General features: G+C 43.9%; 1 protein-coding gene across 2 annotated transcripts; it reads left to right on the forward strand.

Annotated features, from left to right (window-relative positions):
* The first annotated feature begins 16,225 nt into the window (after positions 1 to 16,225).
* Positions 16,226 to 23,302, forward strand: LOC134541964 (translocon-associated protein subunit beta). Of its 2 annotated transcripts, none has more exons than XM_063385725.1 (5): positions 16,226 to 16,369; positions 16,483 to 16,627; positions 18,297 to 18,527; positions 19,743 to 19,826; positions 23,091 to 23,302. In XM_063385725.1, the coding sequence occupies exons 2-5, from the start codon at positions 16,484 to 16,486 to the stop codon at positions 23,214 to 23,216; spliced, it is 585 nt and encodes a 194-aa protein (XP_063241795.1). In that variant the 5' UTR covers positions 16,226 to 16,369; position 16,483; the 3' UTR covers positions 23,217 to 23,302. The 2 variants fall into 2 exon arrangements, with proteins under 2 accessions (XP_063241795.1, XP_063241796.1); XM_063385726.1 differs by having other exon boundaries at positions 16,248 to 16,296.
* The last annotated feature ends 1,164 nt before the right edge of the window (positions 23,303 to 24,466 follow it).

The following is a 24,466-nucleotide window of genomic DNA, read 5'->3' on the forward strand; positions in this document are numbered from 1 at the left end:
AGAAGTTTCACTTCTAACCATTTAGAGTAGTAATCGATGACAACTAAGAAATTCTTCCCTGCGAACTGTAAGATATCCATCCCCAAATGAGCCCAAGGCCGGTCAGGTATTGGATGTGGCAACAACGGCTCCTTAGTGTTGCATCTTTGATAGGTTTGACAAACTTCACATCTACCAACAAGTATTTCAATGTCCTGGGACATATTAGGCCAGTAAAGTGCCTCTCTGGCTCTGGCTTTACATTTACTGATCCCAAAGTGAGTTTCATGGATTAAAGATAGCATGGCTGGTCTCAGAGATGCAGGCACAAATATTTTTAACCCAACAAAAATCAAGCCATCTACTACTTCCAACAAATGCTTTAACCTCCAAAACATTTTACAGGAATCAGGTAACAACTGTTTTGAAACAGGCCAGCCATCAGAAATAACCTTCATGAGGGCCGAGAGTTGGGGATCCTGTGCTGTAGCTTCTCTGAACTGCTCTTTTTTTTCTTCAGACATGGGTAGATTGGACACCAATGAATGAACTGAAAACTGCAAGTCGTCATGGGAGCTATCATCACTACTCAGAAATGCCCGAGACAAAGCATCTGCAACATACATTTCAGACCCTGGTTTGTGGACAACTGTTACTGAATATCGCAGCAATTTAAGCCTAATATTCTGAATGTGAGGTGTCAACACATTTAAGTCCTTATTCATGATGCCTACAAGTGGTTTATGATCACTGTGAACTGTTACTGGCCTCCCATACGTAAATTCATGAAACCTTTCACAAGCAAATTTTACAGCCAAAAATTCCATTTCAATTGGTGCCCACTTCTGTTCAGAGCTAGTTAGACTCCTTGATGCAAATGCAATCGGCTTGTCATTCTGTAAGGCACAGCAGCCTATTCCCAGAGAGGATGCATCAGTTTGGATTATGAGTTCCAGGCTTGGGTCATAGACCCCTAAAACAGGTGCAGAAGAAATGAGATTTTTCAGCAATTCAAATGCTGAATCCTGTTCACCTGACCACTGCCAAGGTTCATCGCTGTGAGTAAGGAGTCGCAAAGGAGCAGAGACTTTTGCTAGATTAGGAATGAATCTTCCTACATACTTTACTAAGCCAAGAAAACGTAACAACTCTGTCTTATTACAGGGCACTGGCATGGACACAATAGCTTCAACATGTTTTGTTTCTGGCTCAATACCTTGTGCAGAGATTACATTTCCAACATAGCTTACACGAGATGCTTGATACTGAAACTTAGATTTATTAAGCTTGACATTACATTCTCTAGCTCTGCACAACACCTTACGAACTATTGACTCTAAATCAGACTGAGTGTTTGCTCTCATAATAATGTCATCAAAGTATATCTCAACTCCATCAATATCACCAAATATCTCAGTTGTTTTCCTCTGAAATATCTCAGGAGCACAACTAATTCCAAAAGGTAGGCGATTAAATTTAAACCTCCCAAACGGTGTTACAAAACAACACAGCTCTGAGCTGGCCTCATCAAGAGTGACCTGTAAAAAACCATTAGACAAATCACATGTTGCATAGTACTTGAACCCTGCCAGTCTTGAGGCGAGGTCTTCTGGAGAGGGAATAGGATGCATTTCCCGCTGAATGGCTTTATTAAGGCTATTGGGATCAAGACATATTCTCAGGTCCCCATTTGGTTTTTCAACTATCACCAGATTGTTTACCCATGCCGTCGGACTGGTTACTTTGGTGATGACACCCGCCTTCTCAAGTTCTGTCAAAGCTATCTTCAGTCTATCAAATAAACTACGTGGAACTCTCCGACAAGGGTTAGCAACTGGAGATGCATTAGGATCAACATGAATAGTAAGTGGCTTACCAGGAAACTTTCCTAATCCTGTAAATACATCTTGGAACTCATGTAGTAAGTCCTCCTTAGATGATCCAAAATGTTGATTGATAGCACTGACACGCTGGACCAGGTGCAGTTTCTGGCAAGCTTCCAAACCCAGAAGAGGAACAGCTTTAGGAACGTCCACAACTTCAAACTGTAGGTAATGTAGATTATTGCGCACAACACATGGCAGTGTGATAGACCCTAAGTGAGGTATTTCAAACTCCCCATATGCTCGCAAAACTGGGCCGTTCTTCTGAATGTGATTATCACCTACACCAAGTTTATCGAGCAGAACAAGCGGCAATGTGTTGACTTGCGCAGCCGTGTCAAGCTTGAATTGTACAACTGTGGAGACAACAGTGATTGGTTCCCACCATGACTGATTATCACGAGGAGTGGGTACACCAACTTCAGATATATATAGGTACTGATTAGGATTATAGACTGTTTCATCTTGATGTGACAGTGATTCTACATCCACAGAGACAGCATTGGCTTGACGTAGGTTAGGCTGCATATTGTGTTTACTATGATCTGTAGATTGTTGACGGGCCGATGGTTTCTTACACACTGCTGCAAAATGATTTTTCTGGTGACATTTAGCACATGTTTTATTAAAAGCCGGGCACTGCTTCTCACGTCCATGATTGTATCCACAATAACCACAATTACGACTGGGCTGTTGCCTAACATAACCTGATTTTCCCAGACTTTGGGGTGACTGAACTGACAATACATCCTTAGATGAACTTGCATTTGGATTCCCTGTGGTGCCTTGCATGGCTTTGAGGTGAATACGACTTGCTTCAACAGACCGGCACACATCTACAGCTTTGTCAAGAGTCAAGTCGTCTCCACCTTGCAGCAGCTTCTCTTGCATAACAGAGTCGTTAATTCCCGCCACTAATATGTCCCGGCACAAAAAACTTTCTTGCTGGCCGAACTCACACACGCGTGAAAGATTTTTAAGATCAGTAACAAACTGTTCTATTGCCATACCTTCTGGCCTCCTCGAAGTCAAGAACTGAAACCGATGATACAGCAAATTCTTCCGTGGCGAACAGTACTTATCAAATCGTGCAATCACTGTTTCAAACTTCTCCCGTTCAGTTTCAACGAGGTTGAATGAGTTGTAAATCTCAATCCCTTTATCTCCGATAGCATTAAGTAAGAGTGCAACTCGTGGGATCTCGGCATCATCTTTTATCTTTAAAACTTGCAGATACAGGTTGAATTTTTGCTTCCAAAAGGTCCAGTTTTTGTCTAGGTTACCCTCGACACAAAGGTGATCAGGTGGTTTCGCAAACTTGTCCATTTTGGTCTTGATGGCGAGCCGAACGAACTTTCTACATTCGCAATACGAACACAAATAACCCCGCGCCTGATACCATGTTATAAATAAGAAGTTCACTGCAGTTTTATCATCTTGAGTCTTTAATTGCACGTCTGTACAATCTTACACGTTTTCATTCTCCCTGCCACACAACATGGCCGCCCGGATGTTGGTTAACATGTTGCCAACATAACATCTTACATTTCTTAGTCAGTACGTATCGTTACAGAACTACCTCCGCATACGTAACAGGCCGCGTGTGTGCTACTTCGAACTGCAGAATTTTCTGAGTCAGTACGTTTCGTCACAGAACTATTCTCCGCATATGTAACGGGCCGTGTATGTGTTACGTAGCACTACTGAACTATCGTAACTGGTACGATTCGCCACAGGACTGCATTCGCGGTCACACCGGGCCTCGTTTTGTTGCCAAGAGTTTATTTCCGGGAGTCCGGGTCGCGGCGAGGGAGGACGTTCGTTCCGCAACATGCCAACTAGGCTACGATAGGATTCTACACGGAATAAAGAAGCTCGTGGAAACAGACAGCAACATCTTCTCCTTGCTACCATTTCCCTTTCCTTCAACCTACATAAATTTTCCTCCTGGTTCTATAATTAACGGTCCCGGCCACGTAGGCCTGAACTCCACTCTCTCTCCAACTGGAGCTACGCGGGCAAATCAGGGCGAGTCTCAGGACAATTCACAACAGGGACTTAGTAACCCCAGGCCGAGGGATGTCATGGCGCCCAACTAGTGTGGCCAGGACGTTAACACACGTAAATGCACGTAAATGTACGTAAACGCACGTAGATAGGACAGAAGCAGGTGCGGACGCACTGTGTGAGAGTGGCGCGAACTCGATACGTCGGCGAGAGATAACGCGGCGCGGGAACGGCTCAAACCAGAGACGGCGGGCAGCGCGGCAAGGATAGTTGGCGTGAGATAACGCACGTGGGAGCGCCACAAACCTGAGACCGCGACGCAGTAAGGATCTTCGGCGCAAGATAACGCCGTGGGAAGACGCAGACTGTATTACCGATGAGCTAAGTTTACTCACGATAAGCATGGACGACTTCCAGGAAGCGATTGAGTCCTGGGCGAACGCGGACTTTCCAGAGCCAGGCGAGAGTTGCGAGCACTTCGCAAATTATGAGTGTGGATTTGGCTTCGAATACCGGGCGTATGGCATGACAATGTGCGGTGCGGATTCATGCCCCGGCGGGACACCTGATGGGTGGATCTGTGAGGCATGCGGGAATCTGTGGCACGAGGAGTGTTCACATCTGGTCGCGCGAGAAGAGGCATGGATGTCCGGCTTAACGTTTGACCAGTGCCGAGCGAAGCTGTGTGTGGGTGTTGCCGCAAGTGACACGACGCCGCCCCCGGAGGTTCACACATGCGCAACTCCCAGGGACCAAACGACCACGAGAGTCGAGTGGTCACACTGGGCGGACGCCGACACGTTGCTCACAATGTCACGGAGTGAGATGACGACACTCCCGATGCCACTGCAACCGAAGCTGACGACGCCGCCTCCGACACCGCCTCCGACACCGCCCCGCCATATGGGGTGGAGACGCCGAGCGGAAAAACATAGCTGCAGACGGAGGAAGCCGCACCTGTCCAGCCCCTGAGGTACAACTGGCACGCGGCATCCGGGTGGATACGGAAGGATGAATCAGACACGCCGCCCCCGACGTTGCCGCCCCCAACTGCCATAGGGGCTCAAAGGGGGCTGACGCAGTGTGAACCGGCCGTGCTGCCACAACCGCTCGCGCATGTCACCGAGGGCGTGCCACTCACTCCAGTCATGCACGTTACCAAGGGTGTGCCACTCACGTAAGCCACGCACATCACCCAGGGCGTACCACTCACATCTGCAGCACACGTCACCCAGGACGTTCAATTCACGTTCGCCGCTCACGTCACCAAGGGCGTGCCACTTACATCCACAGCGCACGTCACCGAGGGCGTGCCACTCACATCCTCAACGCACATCACCCAGAGCATGCCACTCTCATCTGCAGCGCACGTCACCAAGGGTGTGCCACTCACGTCAGTCACGCACGTTACCACGGGCATGCCACAACAGCCGCCCTGCATGCCACTGTGGGCATGCCACCTATGCATTCCACACGCACCGCTAAAGGTGCCACGCCCTTTCTGCCTGTCAAGCGCGCCACTGAAGGTGCCACGCCCCTTCCGCCCGCCACGCCTGCCACATGGGAGCGACACCGCGGCCTGCCACGCGCATCGCTAGAGGTGCCACGCTCCTTCCGCCCGCCACTCGTGCCATCTTGGGAGTGACGCCGCCGCCTGCAACGCGCGCTGCTGAAGGTGACACGCCCCTTCTGCCCACCATGCGTGCCACCTTGGGAGCGATGCTGCCGCATGCCACGCCCGCTGCTGATGGTGCCACGTTCCTTCCGCCCACTATGCGTGCCACCTTGGGAGCGACTCCGTCGCCTGCCACGCACACCGCTGAAGGAGCCACACCCCTTCTGCCCCCACGCGTGCCACCTTGGGAGCGTCGTTGCCGCTTGCCACATGCGCCGCTGGAGATGCCAAGTTTCTTCCGCCCACCACGCATGCCACCTTGGGCGTACCGCCACCTGACGCTGAAGGCACCGCGATGCTGCCACCGTCGCCCACCTCGGCCGCCCCCATAGCGACAGGTACGGTCCGCACTGACAACACGAGGGCGCAGGACTCACCAGGTTAGTGCTCCAGTGCAACGGCCCAGTGTATCACATCCATGCGGGTAAATGAGAGGCGTTGACGGACATAACGGCCTCGTCGGAGGGGAGGCATTTGACGTCGACCCAAGTGTCTCCTCTGCTCCTGCAGGCTGTTATGCCTCGTCAGCGTCCTCTCTTGCATTAAGCGAAGTGCAGTGTGGTGATTACGATCAGGGACGCACCAGCCTGCGCCCTGGAACGTCCTTAACCAAATACTTGTTTGTAAATAATTCCTGTTATCTTGTAATTACCGTGTTAGTGTATTTCCTGTTTTAATTACGTTTTGTATAATACTTTGTAATAGTTCTTAACTTGTGTTTATGTTTTTTGAAGTAATTTATATAATGTTCGTAATTCTTAAATAATTTGCCTTTAAATATTTTGGTATATATTTTTCAGTGCCTATCTTATCATGTATAACCGCAAGCAACTATACGTTTCGTCACGGGACTGCCTCCGCAGTCACATCGAGTCGCATTCCGGTTGTCACCAGTGTATTTCCGGGAGTCCTGGGTCGAGGCAAGGGAGGAAGCTTGTCCCGCAACGCGTTGGCCAGGCTGCGATAGAGCTTCTGAGGAATAAAGGAGCTCGTGAAACAGACAACAACGACTTCTCCTTGCAACCTTCAACATTTCCTTCTACCTACGCAAATTTCCCTCCCGGTCACACGTTTCCAGGTCCCGGCCACGTTGGCCTGACTCCAATTTCTCTCCGACTGGAGCTACGCGGTAAATCAGGGCGAGTCTCAGGACAATTCGCAACAGGGACTTAGGGACCGCAACCCGAGGGACGTCAAGGTACTATAAAACAGTTTTTAAGACTTAAGCACCCAATTACCAGGTGCTACCTTGTAATTGAGCACCTGGAATGTGTTTTCAGCTTATCATAGAGCAAATTAAGTTGATATAAGTTTTTGGCACCGACTCACAAAGGAGGTGAAAGTTTCCCTTCCTTGCGAGGCGGCCATGTTCGGCAGTCTCCAACCACTCCGTGCCGGGTCAAGTCGTGTGTCTGTGAGCAGCCTTCAATTTTCTTACGCCGATCGTTCACTCTGCACTTGATTTAATAACCAAACCTTTTTAACTCATTGCTGCTCACAGACTCGGCGTGTATTTCGTGGAGCTGGGTTTATCCCGACCATTTTCTTGGTGATTCCGCACCGCGTCGTGGACCACAAAACTTACGGCACTGGCCGACTCCAGCCAACTCGTTTTCGTTAAGATCTCAGCGATACGCCTGCTGGCTACAACCTCACGTAAGTGTAGAATAGAATTTGGGATCATGCTCATTCAGCCCTCCTAAGACAATTAACTTTCAGCGCTGGTCGTCTCCGGCGAACTAGTAATCACGTCCCCGTGAGACTGCAGCGGCAAATTCACAGTGTTATGTTAGTGTCGTGTTTTGTATTGTAATCACAGTGTGTTTGTGTAATAGTACAACGGCTCAGACGCCGCATAGCGCATTATCCTAGCTTTTGTAGCGGTTCTGCCACCGCGTAGTGTATGTGTAGGGAGTACAGCGTACCCATGCGTACCACTGGAGAAGTACTTGGATTAAAAACCAATTTAATATAAACTGTGTCATCTACGATTATTCGCACAATTCCGTCCTCCACACGGCCGAGCGGCCTCATAGCCAAGTAGGGAGTTTCAGGGTAGATTTCCAGCCGCGTACCTGGCGGGGCACGCGGAGGCAGAGTACCCACGACCCATCACCAACAGCCCAGTGTCCCACTAGCCTGGCGCCCCGCCCCCCTGACAACAGCAGCACCGCGACGCCCGTAGCGCCCGTCAGGTACTTCCCGGGCCTTCTACAGAGCCCGGGTGACGGCAATGGTGGCTCCTTGTTGAGCCAGTTGCACAGTTTCGGGTCCCTGATGTAAGAATTACATATTTGCTCACAAAACCGTTGGTGGCTGCTTAAAGTCGATAAGGGCATGAGTAAGCTGTAGGTTCATTTGCACCTCGACTTGTATTAGTTAGTGAAGGGATTGTGCTGGGTTCACATAATACCCTGGTACGGGGTAATTTCTGGTAGAGTCTGGGATTGTTTCCTAAGAAATCAGTGGTAGCATTGGTGGGCACTGATTTAACTTTCCAGGATCCTTCCTGATTAAGGATTTGATAGAGCACTGGACAGTCTCGGCGGAAGTGTTGTTCTGGACAGTGCCAACATTTCAATAAACTTTTTTCGGTAGCTAGGTTCTTGTTTAATTTTGCCTTTGTTGGCCCTATTTTATCGGTCGGGAAGCCCCAAGTTACAGGCAAACTTGTTTTATGGAGGTGGAAGACTAAGGTGTTCTGACATCCCTTGGATATGTGTATCTTAGAAACTTCAATATTTTAGGCCATATTAATTTTACTAAGGTAATGAACAGCTCCTGGATACTTTTACTGGCTGCAGTCTTTCGAAGAGTTTCCCTTTCTGGAGAAGAAATCTTTTGACTTCTTCCATTTTGGGTTAATTACCAAAGCAGTCCATGAACCCAATGTGAACTCTTCCCAGGTGCCATATAGTCCTTCATAGTTACTCCACCATCTAGCCTGCTTCCCCAAGAATCATTGCCCTACTGTGTTCACCCTGCGACCGCCAGATCTGTTCCCTTTGCTGAACATATTGTGCTGGGTTCTCATGATCTTTGCCTCTAATGGGTTGTGACACAGTGTTGGTTTGATATCTGCTAGGAAGGGGGGTGGTTCTCGGCACTCTTTACACCTAAATGATATCTCAGTGAGATTAAGTGCAGTGCCTTGCCTTCCTAGTCTAGGCTTGAGCTGGTATTTTTTTCTGGCTGGTGGTGAAAACTATTGGGGTCCATAGGCAGTTCGGCGCAAAGCAGCGCCAGGTTTTTGGATGGTAGGTCACTCAAGCCACCAAGTGCTGTTGTGCCAGCCACATGGTGATGCTGCAGCAGAGGATGCTGGGCATGATGTAATGGCCATAACTGCCCCTGGGAATACCAGCTGTACTAGTCACCAGATGCTACGGTGTAAGCGACCTGGCGCTACTGTAGCAGAAGGTGCTGGGCATGATGTGATGGTCCTGAATGCTCCTGGGAATGTCATCTGCATGAGTCACAATGTGTTGTGTGAGCAATTAGCACTGCTGCAGCAGAGGCTGTGGGGTGTGATGTTATGAGATGTGGCACCACCTCTGCAACTTGGGACTTCCGGTTGATGCGAAGTTAGAGATGTCTATAAATTACTGGCTACGTGAGCCGTGTATCTTCGCTAAAAATCAGTGCCTCAGCGATATAATACCCCACACTTGCAAGAGATGGCATTAGGGGACAGTAACTCCATTGTCATCAGCAGAGCAAGCCCCTTGGTGTTGCAACAGTGGAAGCTAAGCATATAGTGATGTTCTGGCTTGTCCCTAAAATGCCAGCCATGCGAACCATCATTTGCTGCTGTCAAAAACAACTGGCACTGCTGTATCCGAAGCTGCGAGTGTTATGTGAAGAGATGTGGCACCTCCTTGGAAACTTCTGGGGTGACTGAGATAAGTTGATGTTGGGGGTCATGGCACCTTACGTTGAGCGGTATTCCAAGACGGGTAAATTAGCGAATAAACACTACCTTGTTGGGATACAACCGTAATCTAACTCGCAGACTATATTTCAAAACATGTTCAAACCCAAACCCTGTTAGGTAATGAAAAAGCAACCATTTTAATAAACTGTTCCACTGCACGAGGCTAGAAACTGATTTCAGTCTAACGTCGTCCCGACCATGGCCTCTAAGCCCGTGCTCCGCACCGCTAGTACCAGATCCCGTTTTCGAAGTGCACCCTTACCCCAGCGGGAATGAGTCAGGCAAGTGCCTCGCGCATGACCCCACTAGACTCAAATAAACTTCAGGGCATGAAACCCCGGGGGCTCGACCCCATACAACAATTAACGAACAAGACATTAGGACACAATTATTAATTCACAGGCATTAAACATGTACGTCGTAGCTACTCCATGCGAGCACCGCACGCACGGAGTAGACAACGAACCTCATTACCAGTCACCACGGCCACTGGCCTAAATTAAAGTGCCAGTGACAATTATCGAGTCAGATTATGATAAATCCAACTAAAACAGTTCACAGTGAGACAATATGTTAATAAATTTACAGTCGCCAACTTGATGCCACAATTCAAATAATTAAATACTATAAAACAGATGTTAAGCCTTAAGCACCCAATTACCAGGTGCTACCCTTTATCTGAGCACCTTGAACATGTTTTTTGTTTATAATGGAGCAAGTTAAGTTGATATAAGTTTTTGGCGCCAAATCACAAGGAGGTGAAAGTTTCCCTCCCTTGTGAGGTGGCCATGTTCAGAGTCTCCAACCACTCCGCGTCGGGTCAAGACGTGTGTCTGTGAGCAGCCTTCAATTTTGTTCCACCGATTATTCACTCTGTGCTTGATTTAATATCCAAACTTTTTTAATTTATTGCTGCTCACGTAGACTCGGCGTGTATTCGCGAACCCGGGGTTATCTCGGCCGTTTCCTTGGTGATTCCGCACCCCGTCGCGGACCACACAATTTACGGCACTGGCCGACTCCAGGCGACTCCAGCCAACTTGTTTTCGCTAAGATCGCCGCACATACGCCTGCCAGCTGCAACCTCACGTAAGTGTAGAATAGAATTTAGGATGACACTCATTGAGCCCTCCTAAGACAATTAACTTTAGGCGCTGGCCGTCTCCAGCGAACTAGTAATCACGTTCCCGCGAGACTGCCGCGGCAAATATACAGTGTTATGTTAGTGTCGTGTTTTGTTTTGTAATCAGTGTGTTGAAGTGTTTTCAGAATTTCCCTTTTTTTTTCTTCCTTTTCAGACAACACCAAGGATGAGTGACCAAAATTTCTAAAAGGGTGCGCCACCGTTGAGTGACCAGAATTACTCTATTGAGTATATTTCCTTAAATGCCAAAATCTCTGATGTAAAATGTGTTATAGTTGGGCGCCTGTAACACTCTATAAAGTACTAGTGTTGTGATTGTGTATGTAGCACAACTACTAACCTCTACAGAATATTAAATAGAATATGTCTTGTTACGTTGGTAATGAAAATAAATTATTCTCAGGTTGTATGTACTGGTGTAGTTTGACTCTGTGTGAATATTAGAAAATAAAATGTCGTAATTTTCTTAGCAGTATGTCTCCTCTTTGGTGTAAGTATTCTGACCTTAAAATCAACAAATATAATGACTAAAACAATATTCCTTAACTGATAGTGTGTTTAAAAGCATTAACTTCTCTATGAATGCTGATCTCCGTGTAATAAAAATTACTTATTCTTTTCAAGACAGCCAAAGCTAAATAATTCTTTCTCTCTGGTTTAACATACACATGATATGCAAGTATGGTTATCAATCGGAAAAATAAAAGATATAATGAAAATTTAACTTTTTACTAGGGTCAAAAGTATGGTTGTATGGGTGACAATACTCTTTTGCAACATATTCAAATGTAACATGAAAAGTGACAGAGTCAATGATTAGCGAGCAACATCCAAACACCTTTGGGACAATTATTCATATTTAAATAGGTTTTTCATTAAACAAAATTTCAATATCAGTCATACTTAAATGTCTTTCAGAATTAATTACGTTTTATGTAATTAAATCACTGAATAGTGGTTTGGTTATCAGTCAATATTTTAAATCTTATAGAACACATTTTACCTGGCAAATTAGTCTTTTTTTGTTGCTACTAGCTCAGTTTCTTTCGGTAGATCAATATATCTCAAGACTTCTGGACCTGGGGCTATTCTTTAAACATTCAAAACAATTAATGACTTTAACAGACTTTAACTTCGATCTCGTACATATTACTGATTAATGTAAGTTAGCCAGGTCCAGTATGTACAAGCTACAAGTCTTTAAGTATGTAGTTAAATCGTATTAAGTTGGTTTTGCGAGTTTCAAATTAAGTCTTGATCGTAAACATCATGGTTTAAGATATCTTGCCATTAGAATAGGACAGGTACCTTCTCGCTGTTCTTGTTAATTCGGGGATTGGGCAGACAAACCTCGTCGCGTCGTTACAAGACCAAGAGGCTGTGGAAAACCTCTCCGAACCTCTGTCTACTCCGATGTTGCTGGTTAGATCTCAGTCTCTCCTCCGATGTCGCTGGTTGGGTCTCTGTCTCGATGCACCTTCTCTCGTGCTGCTGGTACTCCCGCAGGACTGGCGTCGGTCACCTGGAGTCGTCTAGAAGACTGATGCCCTCCGGTACACCGTCTACGATGCCGTCTACAGCCGTTGAACTCCTTCCATCTCGAAGATTGATAGTCGTTTCCTTTTTCTTCTTAATTATTCGTTGATCTAGTTCTATTTAGGCTATTAGTCAAAAACCTATCGTCGTCGTCGATTCTTTAGTAGAGCTCCGAACATCGGTAACTATCTCTTCTTCATTGCATAGTCCGGGCATTTGTCACAAAATCATCATTTTCACGTATATTCTAGCTATTCAGTCGTCGTTCCAATGTTTTACGTGATATTCTTACATTCTTTTATGAATAAATCACGGAGCTCTCTCTCTCTAATCATTCTTCCATGATAGTAGAATAGAAACTAAAGTTCCAATTTTTTTTAAAACAGTTAAAGTTTACTGTATTGAACACACTCCGAAATCTCACTGAAAATTACTAAATTGTTTAAATAAAATACATGCGCAGTCAAGCGTCCAATCACATATCCTCTTTACTCAGTCATGACCCCAAAACACTATTAAAATGTGCAAGCTCATTTACTATTCGTCGCCGTTTAACAAATGTTTGCAAAGACATTTCATAAAATTAGTACTTAGATAAAACAAAATAAAACATAAAAAAAATTAAAGAGTAAAACAAAATTGACCTGACCATAGAGAAACAATACTTGTAAATATAATTCATAACCGGGCTAAGACAAAGTCATAGTGGTAAGAAGTAAAAATAATAAACATAAAATTCCTTTCTACTGAGGGCTTCTCAAATACTTCTATAGTGTGTTAGTGTAATTGTTTAAAGGCTCAGACACTGCATAGCACATTATCATAGATTTTGTAGCGGTTCTGCCACCGCGTAGTGTATGTGTAGGGAGTAGAGCGTACCCATACGTACCACCGGAGAAGTCCGTAGATTAAAAGACAATTTAATATAAAATGTGTCGTCTACGATTATTCCGCACAATTCCGTCCTCCACACGGCCGAGCGGCCTCATAGCCAAGTAGGGAGTCTCAGGGTAGATTCCCAGTTGCGTAACTGGTGGGGCACGCGGGGGTAGAGTACCTGCGACCCATCACCAACGGCCTAGTGTCCCACAAGCCTTGCGCCCCCCCCCCCTTCCGGACAACAGCAGCACCGCGACGCCCTTAGCGCCCGTCAGGTACTTCCTGGGCCTTCTACAGAGGCCGGGTAATGGCAAATGGCGCCCAACGTGTGGCACATCTCCCGATAGCCACAAAAAACAAAGAAAACTATAGACGAGTTAATGTCACCAGATGCGGTTCAGCCATCTGGTCGAAATCACGAAAATATGAACACTATGAATGCGCGGAAATTTGGCAATAGAACAGAAATGGTTAGGACACCAAAATACGTTGCCTAAAAATAAGGGATTGGCCGTTTCCTATCGAGCACTATGATTACTTGACGCCGACCGCCAATGCTTTTCTACGTCGCATAGACCGCTATGCCTTATCAACGTTTCACGAAGGCGTGTGCAGCGAACGCGCTCGTGTGCGCACCAAAGTGTAGAGAGTGCAACGAGGCGAACGCCTGGTAACAAGTGCTACGTCGCCGGAAGGATCCGGCCAGGTGTGGAATATCCCTCCGCCGAACTTCAACAAATGTAATGTATATATTTTTCCATACAATATTATTAGACATTATTTTCATTATTTAATATTTCATTTCTTTCAATATTATGTTTCACTGTGCGCCTTGTCCCGAACCTGGCCGGTTCAGTTTCCCGCGAAAATCACACGTTTCCGCGGGTCTAAAGGCGAGGGAGGGGGGTCGCGCGATGTGAGAGCGGCAGTATCCTTCCGGAGCTCATAGAGGCCAGCAGCCTCCGCGCAACACGGGATTAGCAATTTTTGTTTTCACCGATATGTAGTTTCAATAGTTATAATCTTTCTCAATCGTTTTCTTACAGTTCCGTGGTCGGCCTCGACTTACCATGTAGTATTTTACTTAAATTATTCAGTGCTCCAAGACAAGCGTTCGTCATAATACATGAGTACTGACGTCCCTCGGCCTGCGGTCCCTATGTCCCTGTTTCAGATTGTCCTGAGACTCGCCCTGATTTGCCTGCGTAGCTCCAGTCGGTGAGATGTGGAGTTCAGGCCAATGTGGCCGGGACCGTGACATCTGGGACCGGGAGGGAAATTTGCGTAGGTAGAAGGAAATGTGGCTGGTAGCAAGGAGAAGATGTTGCTGTCCGTTTTCACGAGCTCCTTTATTCCGTTGAAAGACCCTGTCACAGCCTGGCCGACACGTTGCAGAACGAGTGTTCTCCCTCGCAGCAACCCAGACTCCCGGAAATACACTCTTGACAACAAAACGCGACTCGATGTGTCCGTGGATGCAGTCCCGTGACACAACGTACTGGTTACGAAAGTTCAGCTGTGTAAAGTTGCGCATACGTGGCCTGATATGTCTGCAGAGGTGGTTCTGTGACGAAACATACTGGCTAAGAAAGTTCAGCATTGCGAAATAGCGCATACACGGCCTGATACGTCTGTGGAGATGGTTCTGTGATGCAACGTACTGGCTAAGAAAGTTCAGCAGTGCGAAGTAGCGCATACGCGGCCGGATACGTATGCGGAGATAGGTCCGTGACGAAACGGTCTAGCTAAGAAAGTTCTGTGGTGCAAACTAATTCGGACCCGGCTCGACACGACTGCGGTGCAGTCCCGTAGCGAATTATACTGATAACGAGCACGGACACCGTGCTACGCGCGTCCCGTGCGGAGCGGAGCGAACACACGTCTGCTCGTCCCCGAGTCTGGCTAGCCACTACCTCCTCCGCCCGTCCGCGCACTGGGCGCGCGGGCCGCTGAGGAGGGGAAGGGGAAATAGGCCAGCGTGGGAGAGACTCGTCTCGCGGCGGGCCAGGCTGCGGTTTACATTACTAAGCATAGCACTTGTAAGAAATCACTTGATTATTTAAGAAACGACACTACAAGTAATCGAACGGTAAATGGCAAAATGTAAACACAAATTAATTAATTAGTTCAGAATTAACTGAAAAGTTAAGTATTCGTACAATCTTAGACACAATTTAGGACTTGAGAGTTCTGTTAAGTTACAAATGATATAAAATCGTGGATACTCGTGATTAATTAAAATGTACATGATGACACTACAATTCCCAGGTAAATAGTATAAATATTTACAAACACATAAATGTCTACGGACGTCCTAGGGCGCACGCGGGTGCGTCCCTGATCGTAAACACTTCACTGACGGTGCAATAGGGGAACATACCTCTCTGAGGCCCACGTCGGTGGACAGGTATGGCCTCTACATCTAGGAGGGCACGAAGACTGTCGTCAGTGCTGTGGGTGGTCTACGAGATGTTATGTCGGCGCTTCACGCAATAACCTAGCCAACCGGCTAACTAGTTTCAGCCCGTACGGGGCAGCCAGTCGGTAACATATGCAATCAAACTTAATAACGAGTCAATTGTTGGGACAAGTCTAAGAGTCAGGTAGAGTCGCCGGAGTTACGGGCCTACTTGTTATTAGCCCAGTGTAATACATAGTGTTTAATTGTGAGTTGTTTTATTAGTCAGGTTATAGTATGTCATGTTAGGGTTTATTCTATAATCCCCGCATCGTGTGCAAGTGTATGATCTTCTCGCGTAATGAAACCGTGTGCCGCCATTGAGTGAGTGGACGCGCGTGTGACGATTCAATTCGGGGCAACCTTTATGGCCAGAACGGGCAGCACTATGTATAGTGCTGTGCCGTAATAAATTCATCAGACATCAATCAGTATTTTCGTGTTCTCTTTCAGGCGTCCCGAGTGGCCATAACAGTTTGGGGGGCTATACTGCGTTAAACCACTACCTCTAGCCACAAGGCCAAACTTACCCTGAGATTCCAAACATTAAAATCACGTAAATTTTCATAGAGGTAGCGGGGTTCGCGTCATACTATTAGGGTACGGGAGTAGAAATTTAACATCTATTATTTATTTTTGTTACTTCCGAATACCGGCTATTATAACTTCTCATTATATACTGAGACTATTTACTTTGGTGACGTGGTAAGATTTTCTGTTTTATTATCTATGGAAATGATTTGTTGTTGTGAGTTGGCAGTCGAACTTTCAAATGTGAACAAGTAACATACGTAACATAAGGTGAATTCTCCTCCTGTTTGTCCACGTCGAGTGCATGGGGTATTTTTCGGTGTGAGTCTGAATTGAAAGTTAGGTGTGTATTTGAGTTAGAGGTTAAGTAATATTTTGTGTTCTAATCGCAATTGCTTAATGCACACATTTGTATGTTTGATGTGTAACATTTTGTTTTTGTACATTTAATTATAGAATGAAGACCAGTATTTTTATAATATGTCTTGGAGCTTTGGTGGCAGTTAAGAGCAGTGAAGAAGAAGAAAGTTCAGCACGGCTTCTGATTTCCAAACAGATTCTAAATAAGTTTTTAGTTGAAGACATGGACATTATTGTGAAGGTAATAATTCAGTTTGGTTAAGTGCTATATTAGTAAACACGCATAGCACACTCTTAGAAAATCTAAGTAAATTCAAGTAAATAGCAGCTGCTATATAAAATACTGTCAGGTGTTAAGCTGGAATCACAATGCCCCGACGGGTCTGACACGACAGGCCCGACAAACTGTCGTGCAGCATCTCAGCACGACAGATTTAAAAGCGTTGGGTCACAATGCCCCGACGATTTTCAATTTGGCCTTCAGCAAATCATGGCAAGCTAAATACTACAATTAAAATGCATTACCTATAGAATGCGCTAAAAACAAAGTAGGCTCTTTTATTTATTATTGACAGTTGAAGTGCAAAAAAACATTTAGTCGTCTGCGATACAAAGTAAAGTTAATTTGATTCGTAAAACTAAGAGTAGTTTATTATAGTTACAAGGAAACAAGATAAAGATATGTCAGTGAGGGACAGAAAAATACTCCTGATGTTAGCTGTGTGAAGAATTAAAAAAAAACGAAATGTTAAAAGATGGATTCTAAAATAACGTCTTTAACCATAAACACGATAATATCTGTTTATGTTTATACAAACAGACTAAGGCAAGCTACAAATTTTTCAATTCACCCACACATAAAACGAAATTTCACTTTTCAGCAAAAAGATTTACCAATTAGGTAAATATTTTTGAAATTTAGTTCTGTACTGTTTCCTTTCCGTTGCCGTTTTCTTTTCTGTCGGGCAGCCCGACATGACGAAATTAGAAATAGAATCTATTCCTTGCGGGCCGTCGGGGTGCGTATTTTGTCGGGCTGACGCCACGGCGAGCTTGTTTTTCATTGGCTATTGAACTTGTCGGGCCTGTCGTGTTGGGGCCGTCGGGGCATTGTGATTCCAGCATTAAGGAAATCAATTTACACATGCTGTATAGGAAATTAACTTTGCTGTATGTGAGTTTGTGTGGTGGATTATCAAATAACATAGTTTCAAACCTAATACCAATACACCTGAAAAAGTCTGAATACGAGTGGCTCAAAGTGCTTTTATACTAAAAATGCTGGTTTAAAGATTTTTTCTCTTTTAGTATTTGTATAAGTATAGTATAAGTAATTCCCTGCTCTAGTCTGCTTATCCAATAAATTTCTTATTGCCTACTTAATGCTTATTGTGTACTTATTTAGGTATTCAATTTATGATATTCAATTCTACTATCGCTCCAAAACTCACTATCATTCATTTGTTTTTTCCATGAAGCTATTTTTTTTTTTCGCTGTTGTCAATATTAAATACTATATTTTCATTCATTATACCATTCAGTTTATTATCATTGGTTATTTTCATGATGTCATTCATTTCCACTCCATGATTCTCAACTAATAGGAATCCGGTATCAAATATTAGAATTGAGCCGGAAATCTTACAGGATAGTTAAAAGAAGACCGAAATTAAATGCTTGTGTTAGGTTTAAATGTTGCTGTAAACGTTAACTCCTACAAAGTTGAACTAGTGGTTCTAAAAAGAGTGTATCAGGGTGCTCTGGTGTGTCCTGTGGTATTCCATGTAAGGATTTGATTGGTCCATTCATAATTATAACATATTTCTCAAAAAAATTTGTATTTGTAGGATTTTAAGGCGTTTGAGAACCACTGGTTTATACAGTGGGCACACTTGTCGTGTGTTTCTCAGTACACCATCTACAACGTGGGCTCCAGTGCGGCCCTGAACGTGCAGCTGACGGACAGCAGTTTCGCCGCGGACTCGTTCGATGTGGTGGGCGGGCAGCTGAGCATGCGGCTGGACCGCGTCGCCCCGGGCACCAACGTGTCCCACGTGGTGGTCGTGCGGCCCAAGCGATACGGCTACTTCAACTTCACTGCTGCAGACGTCACTTACAAGGCTACCGAGGATGCCACCGAGGTACCTGCGTGCATTTACATTCGTGTTTTTTTTTTTTTTTTGAAAATTTAAACCTTTTGGATATTACTGCCATGTTGATTTGTTTAATTTTTTTCATTATTTTTATTTAAGAGCTATTTTTAAAAATTGAATTCAATACCTTCCTTGCATTTGTTATTCTGGCTCAAATGTGCTCACATATATTCACTTATTGTAATATAGTGGTTGTAAAAGATTGTGTAAGTTTTTGTTGCTATTATTACTATTATTTGCATTACTTTCAAGCCTATTATATTAAACTTAGTGCGATGCGATAGTAACGTGTTTGGATCGTGGGAGAATGGGTCTGGTGGAAGAAAGAAAGACATGCTGCGACACAGCGGCACCGAAATGATTTACAATAAGATTGAGACAGACGTTCGCCAGGACTGGGTAATCCCCGAATTGTGTATTAGATTATAAAGAGACCTGGGTGTGAGTGGAGGACAGAGACAGGTGATAGAACCAGGGGAAGGCCCACTGAGCAGGAAAGCACTGAATAATTATTTTAAGTATAAGAGATGTAGCCAATAGCAAGGCAGCTTTTTGGGGAAGTCCCCATTTATGTAATTGATTTGTACTGTAAGTTTTGTGATAAGCTGAGTTTCGTCAGTTGTTGTGCGAGGTACTGGCCGAATAGTCGCACCGTCTCTGCGATTGCATTGTTGTGATAAGAATAAGTTGCGAAATTAATTTAAAATGTTTTTATTTAAATTACATCATTAAGAGTGGTTTATAGAAATATTACAGCTGTTAACAGAATTTTACACCCCATTACTGCATTCACCAGCAACTGTTCCACATGTACAAGTTGAAGCTACCTAATGTAATAACTGCAAGGGTGACTGTTATAGCCTGTTCACAAAACCTGCTTAAGCAGCACTGTGGAGTTAGTAAACTGCTTATAAGATCTAATATGGTAATATGTTAAAAATGTTATCCAGTTCACTGTCAACATAGTTGTGAATATATTGTAGTAAACAGTATTTAGATTAAAATATAGGCATTATGGTAGGGTTTTGTTGTTTGGATTATTTAAATAGCGGTCCAATATTGCTGCCCTTTTGTGTCACTGTGCATAATCCAAGTTATTTCTCAGTGAAAGAACTTTGTTCAGTAAATTTGTGTTTAAAAAAGGTTTGTGTTAATACAGTATCGAGTATCCTTTCTTGCTTTGAAGTCCTTTTTAAATGTCAGTTGCAGGAGGCATTGACGAGTGAACCAGGAGAAGGAGGCATCGTTGCCTTTAGAGACTACGACAAGAAATTCTCACCTCATGTGGTATGTATGGTGCATTTGTACAGGTTTTCTTACCTCTTCGTGTTATAGCCAAACAAAATTTGTTTGCTGAAGCATACAAAAAGATTTTACTGTATTAATTAACAGTGGTTTAAAGTGGCCCAAGTGACATATTTGAGGGGCAGAGCCTGTAGTTTTTCAACTTTGTGATTATAACATGACCCCCACTTTTAGTTTATATGTAGTTTTGGTAAGAATCATAGCATTATATTCAGGTAAAAAGTTACTCTTTCCAATTAGTAAGAATGGATGGCATAACACTTCGTACTGTTTTAAGGCCCACACTAAAACATAACCTATTTCATCCAGATAAAATTGTTACATTTCAGGTGTTAGTGTAAAAATTTGTGATATTTTTATTTTTTATAACTGAGATATACAGTACACTCCCTATTTAACGCGGTTGTCGGGGGACATAACTTTTACCCGCGTTGTTGCATAACCGCGATGTTTCGATGTGACCAAGGTCAAAAGGCATAAAACACCGCCTGTGTTCTAATAGGTCGGCAAGCACGCACAGTATAGACGGTCCGCCTTTGTGCGGACTTTGCATTCGCAGTTTTCACTAAACGCGGGTGAAAAAATAAAAATAATAAATTTTAAAGATAAATATTAAATGTTGAATTTTTTTTTCCGCATGCCGCGCACAGTTTGTCGCACGGCCTACGAGTGCGCCACACGCCGCCATACACACGTGCGGCACACAAGCTGCTGCCAGTCTCGTGGTGTCAGCCACAGTATCTGCTTCGTCTGAGTGTCCGTAACAAAGTAAGTGCAGTGCGTGCGGTTACACACGATTCTGTGGTCAAAGTCTTCTAAATAGAAATGCCATAGTAATACTTCAAATCGAATATGAATCGCAAAGTACCGAGTTTGATTGACAAAATAAAAATTCTAGATTTACGTACTTACAGACAGCGTGTCTTTTGCAGAAGTATGCAGCAGATACGTGAAAAACGATTCTAGCATTAGTACAATATAAAATAAAGAATCGTCTATCGTGTAAAGTGGTTAAACTTTGTTATCCATGCTTACAGTAAATTATAAATGGTCACATGTGGGATACAAAAATTGCGCCAAAATAATTTTAGCGCAATCAGTGGCGCCGTATTAAAAAGTCTGTTAAACGTTGTCTTTACTTATTCCATCAAACACTGTGTCGAGTTGCTGAGTGTGTGTGGCTTGGATCGGCAAGTGTTATATTCCCCAGCCTCTGGTTAAAGGTCGGGAGGCCGCTACACATAAACATTTCCGGGGCTTGTTTACTACCTCACGGCAAAAGTGGTACAGTATGGTTCACGTAAGTATTGGACCACTGGGAATTCCTCGGCAAAGATTAAAAATACGCTAGCTGATTTACTTTACTATTTAATGTTAAAACATTATACCAAAGTAAAAAGATGAACGTGTATAATACAACGAATAATATTACGTCTGTAGGTTCAAGTTATAACAAAACATTTATATGTCTCCGCTTGTCAACACACGTGAACACGAGAAGTGTGCCGACGGAAATGAGTGAACTACTCAAGGTCACCAGACATCCCCCCTTTCGGCTTAATCGCCCCTCTCATCACTGGCGCTTATATTCTACTCCTCCGTCTACCTGGGTGTCTTGGTCGCATATTCTCGGCTCGCCTCTCCCCTCCCAGCGCTTGCCGTCAACCAAGCCTATCCAACATCAATCCCCAGCCGAGTCACGCTGGATGATGTCGCTGGACGGTGGGCTTTATCGGGTCCCCTTTCCGATGCTTTATTTGTGGGTTAAAAAAAATGTTAAGAACTAGTGTTCCAGAAAATAACACTGGTCTGTATTGGACCATAATTTGAAAACACTACAAGATAGAGGAATAATGTACGGAGGTATCTTGTTTAGAATTTCACTGCGGACATTTTCTACGACTAGGCTTTTTTCTGCCCGATGCTTAGTTTGTGAGTTACAACGCAAAATTATCCTAATCGGCTGTCAATTTATTCCATTATTATTACAGTAGAAACTCGTTAATCCGTGACGCGCTAATTCGGGAATCAGATAATCCGGGACGATTTAAAAGTGCAGAAAAAAAAAGAGAAGTAAAAATTGTCAGCGCTTAAAATTAACGTCACGCGGGCCGGCGGCCGGCAAACACTGCAAGCCTTCGCATGGGCCGCCAAACTCTGCAACGCTCTTTGTACCGACCCTTTGTGTCGTCCCCCTTTCAGCTGTCACATTTGTCACTCTTTAAACTTGAGGGGGATGTCCTGACTTCTGCTTCCCGTCTCCCTTTGTTTGTTTCCACCCGCCAACGCACGGCAAGCGCCTGGCGAGTGACGTGTCTGGCTGGCATTCGGCTGGACGAAGTGCGATGAGTAGGAGGAGGGGGGGGGGGGGGCTACCCAAAATTTATGTGTGCAAGTTCAGCACGATCTTATCTTTCTCTCTTCGGCTGTTGTAAATGACTGTGAACTAATGGCTAGGCAGTGCCGTATTTTTTTAAGCCGAGACTAATTCGAAGACGGCCCTTGCCGTGAACGGATTATCCGGGTTTATTACTTTTTTTTTTACAGGATTTTAATTATCCGGGCATCGGCGGGTCCAAATTAACACAAATAATGGAGAGTTTACTATTTTTCATCCATCTGCTGCCAAGGCGCAGTAAGCCTCGGTAGATGTTACATCACATGACCTTGGCCTTAACCCAGCTGCACGCCGGTGTCTGAGAAGCTTGACAAGACCTTCCGGGCTTTTAATCGCTAGTCCGTGAAATTCAGTAATCCGTGATTATCTCGGTCCCGACCATCACGAATTAACGAGGTTCTACTGTTATTATTATTATTATTATTATTATTCATTTCTGATTGGGGGACATGGTTTGACCCGCGATATACCCGATTCCGCGATCTATTGGGGCGCGGTATACCGGGAGTTTACTGTAGTTTATACTTCACTTTGTAGCTGTTAGTAGTAAGTGCAATGGCAGTTAGAGATTTAGTGTGGGTTTTCGCTCAAGCCTAGAATATGCAGGCAGCTCTGTTTAAATGGCGAAGAAGAAAGAGACCCTAATTAGAATCACCATTTGAGCTATGCGAAGACTATTGAGACACAAAATGGGTAGTCTCCTGCTGCCCGAGTCCAACAAAAAAAATTACACATTTTTCTTTTTGCATGTTTTTTTTCTTTGTACAATCTCTATTCTGCGAGTCCTTGAAGCTGTGAATTAATTTCTATTTCGTCTATGCATTCTTTCTGTCCTTGATTTGTTTCAGTTGGACTGGGCAACATTTGCAGTCATGACACTGCCGTCGCTGTTGATTCCGTTCTTGCTGTGGTACAACAGCAAGTCCAAGTACGAGAAGCTAGCGAAGAACAAGAAAGAGAGGTCCAAGGAGTAAACGTACATATTTATGAATTTTTGTAATCGGGAATATATTTCCTTATGGTTGAAAATTTTTTAATAAAAGAAAATTAAATTTTTCAATGGAGTTCAGTCAAAACTCATTTCATTAATGCAATCCTACAACAATTAATGTACTTAAATAAAAATATGTACTTCAACAAATTTCACTGTAATGTGTACCACGTGCCCTTGAGTATGACATGAACCTCAATGTTTAAGACATACATTTGACAATATTAGTGTAGTTGGAAATAACTAGAAACAAATAACAAAATGATAGTTTTTCTGTATACGTTCTTTACCACCACTACGCATTGCCATTTGTTAATGGTGTGCAGCAATAAAAGTAGAAATATGTACTAATGAAAGATTTGAAGGTAAATCAGGTATTCAATATTACTGTATAGTTAGCGAGGACTAGATTATCTCCAGAAGCTAGGAAATGCATGTATCTGTTTGTTTAGTACTTCAGAAAACATTATTTTAAAATAAAACAAAAGTTACCTTAAAACTTAAATTTCTCTGGCTTACCTTGAGGAAAAAAAAACTTTATTCCTTATTCTTGAGATCATAGATTTGAACTCCAGGTACTCCTTGAAGAATCAAATTTGAGTGTCTGAAAACTTGAGTCATGATCCTGATAATTGTTTCAAGAATTTGCCACAGTGAAACTAAAATAATTCTAAAATGATTCCAAGTAGTGAAATATCTGGTTATAAAATGCCACCTTTAAGTCTAGGTCACCCTCTCTGAGTTTCCGACATCCATGGTGGTTTTACTTGGAGGATCCTTTTATGCCAGGTCTCGCTTACATTTGAGATTCTTACATATACTACATACCGTAGAACCTCGTTAACCTGGACCAGTTTTGGGAAAAAATAATTAGAAAATGAAGAGTTATTTTACAGATAATAAATTGCTATTCTCAGTAGGTACACGAATTGAATCAACTTGCCAAAAGGTGAGCAAATTGCACTTCCCCCACCTGCCTCGCACTTGGCATTGACTTAAAGACAACATTCCTCAAACAGTTTTTAACTCCATTAAATATATTTTTGTTAAATACATACAGTGGCGTAGCCAGGATTTGTGTATGGGGGGTGTTAAGAAGCATGGCCCCCCCACTTTAATACGGGGGGTCCTCCCCCTGGAAAATTTGGATTTTAAGGTGTAAAATAGTGCTATTTTAGCAGTTTTCGGTATAAATATTGCAATGGTAAAAATTTTATTAATTTTATTATGAAA

The sequence above is a fragment of the Bacillus rossius genome, assembly GCF_032445375.1.
Source record: "Bacillus rossius redtenbacheri isolate Brsri chromosome 4 unlocalized genomic scaffold, Brsri_v3 Brsri_v3_scf4_2, whole genome shotgun sequence".
Taxonomy (NCBI): Eukaryota; Metazoa; Arthropoda; class Insecta; order Phasmatodea; family Bacillidae; genus Bacillus; species Bacillus rossius.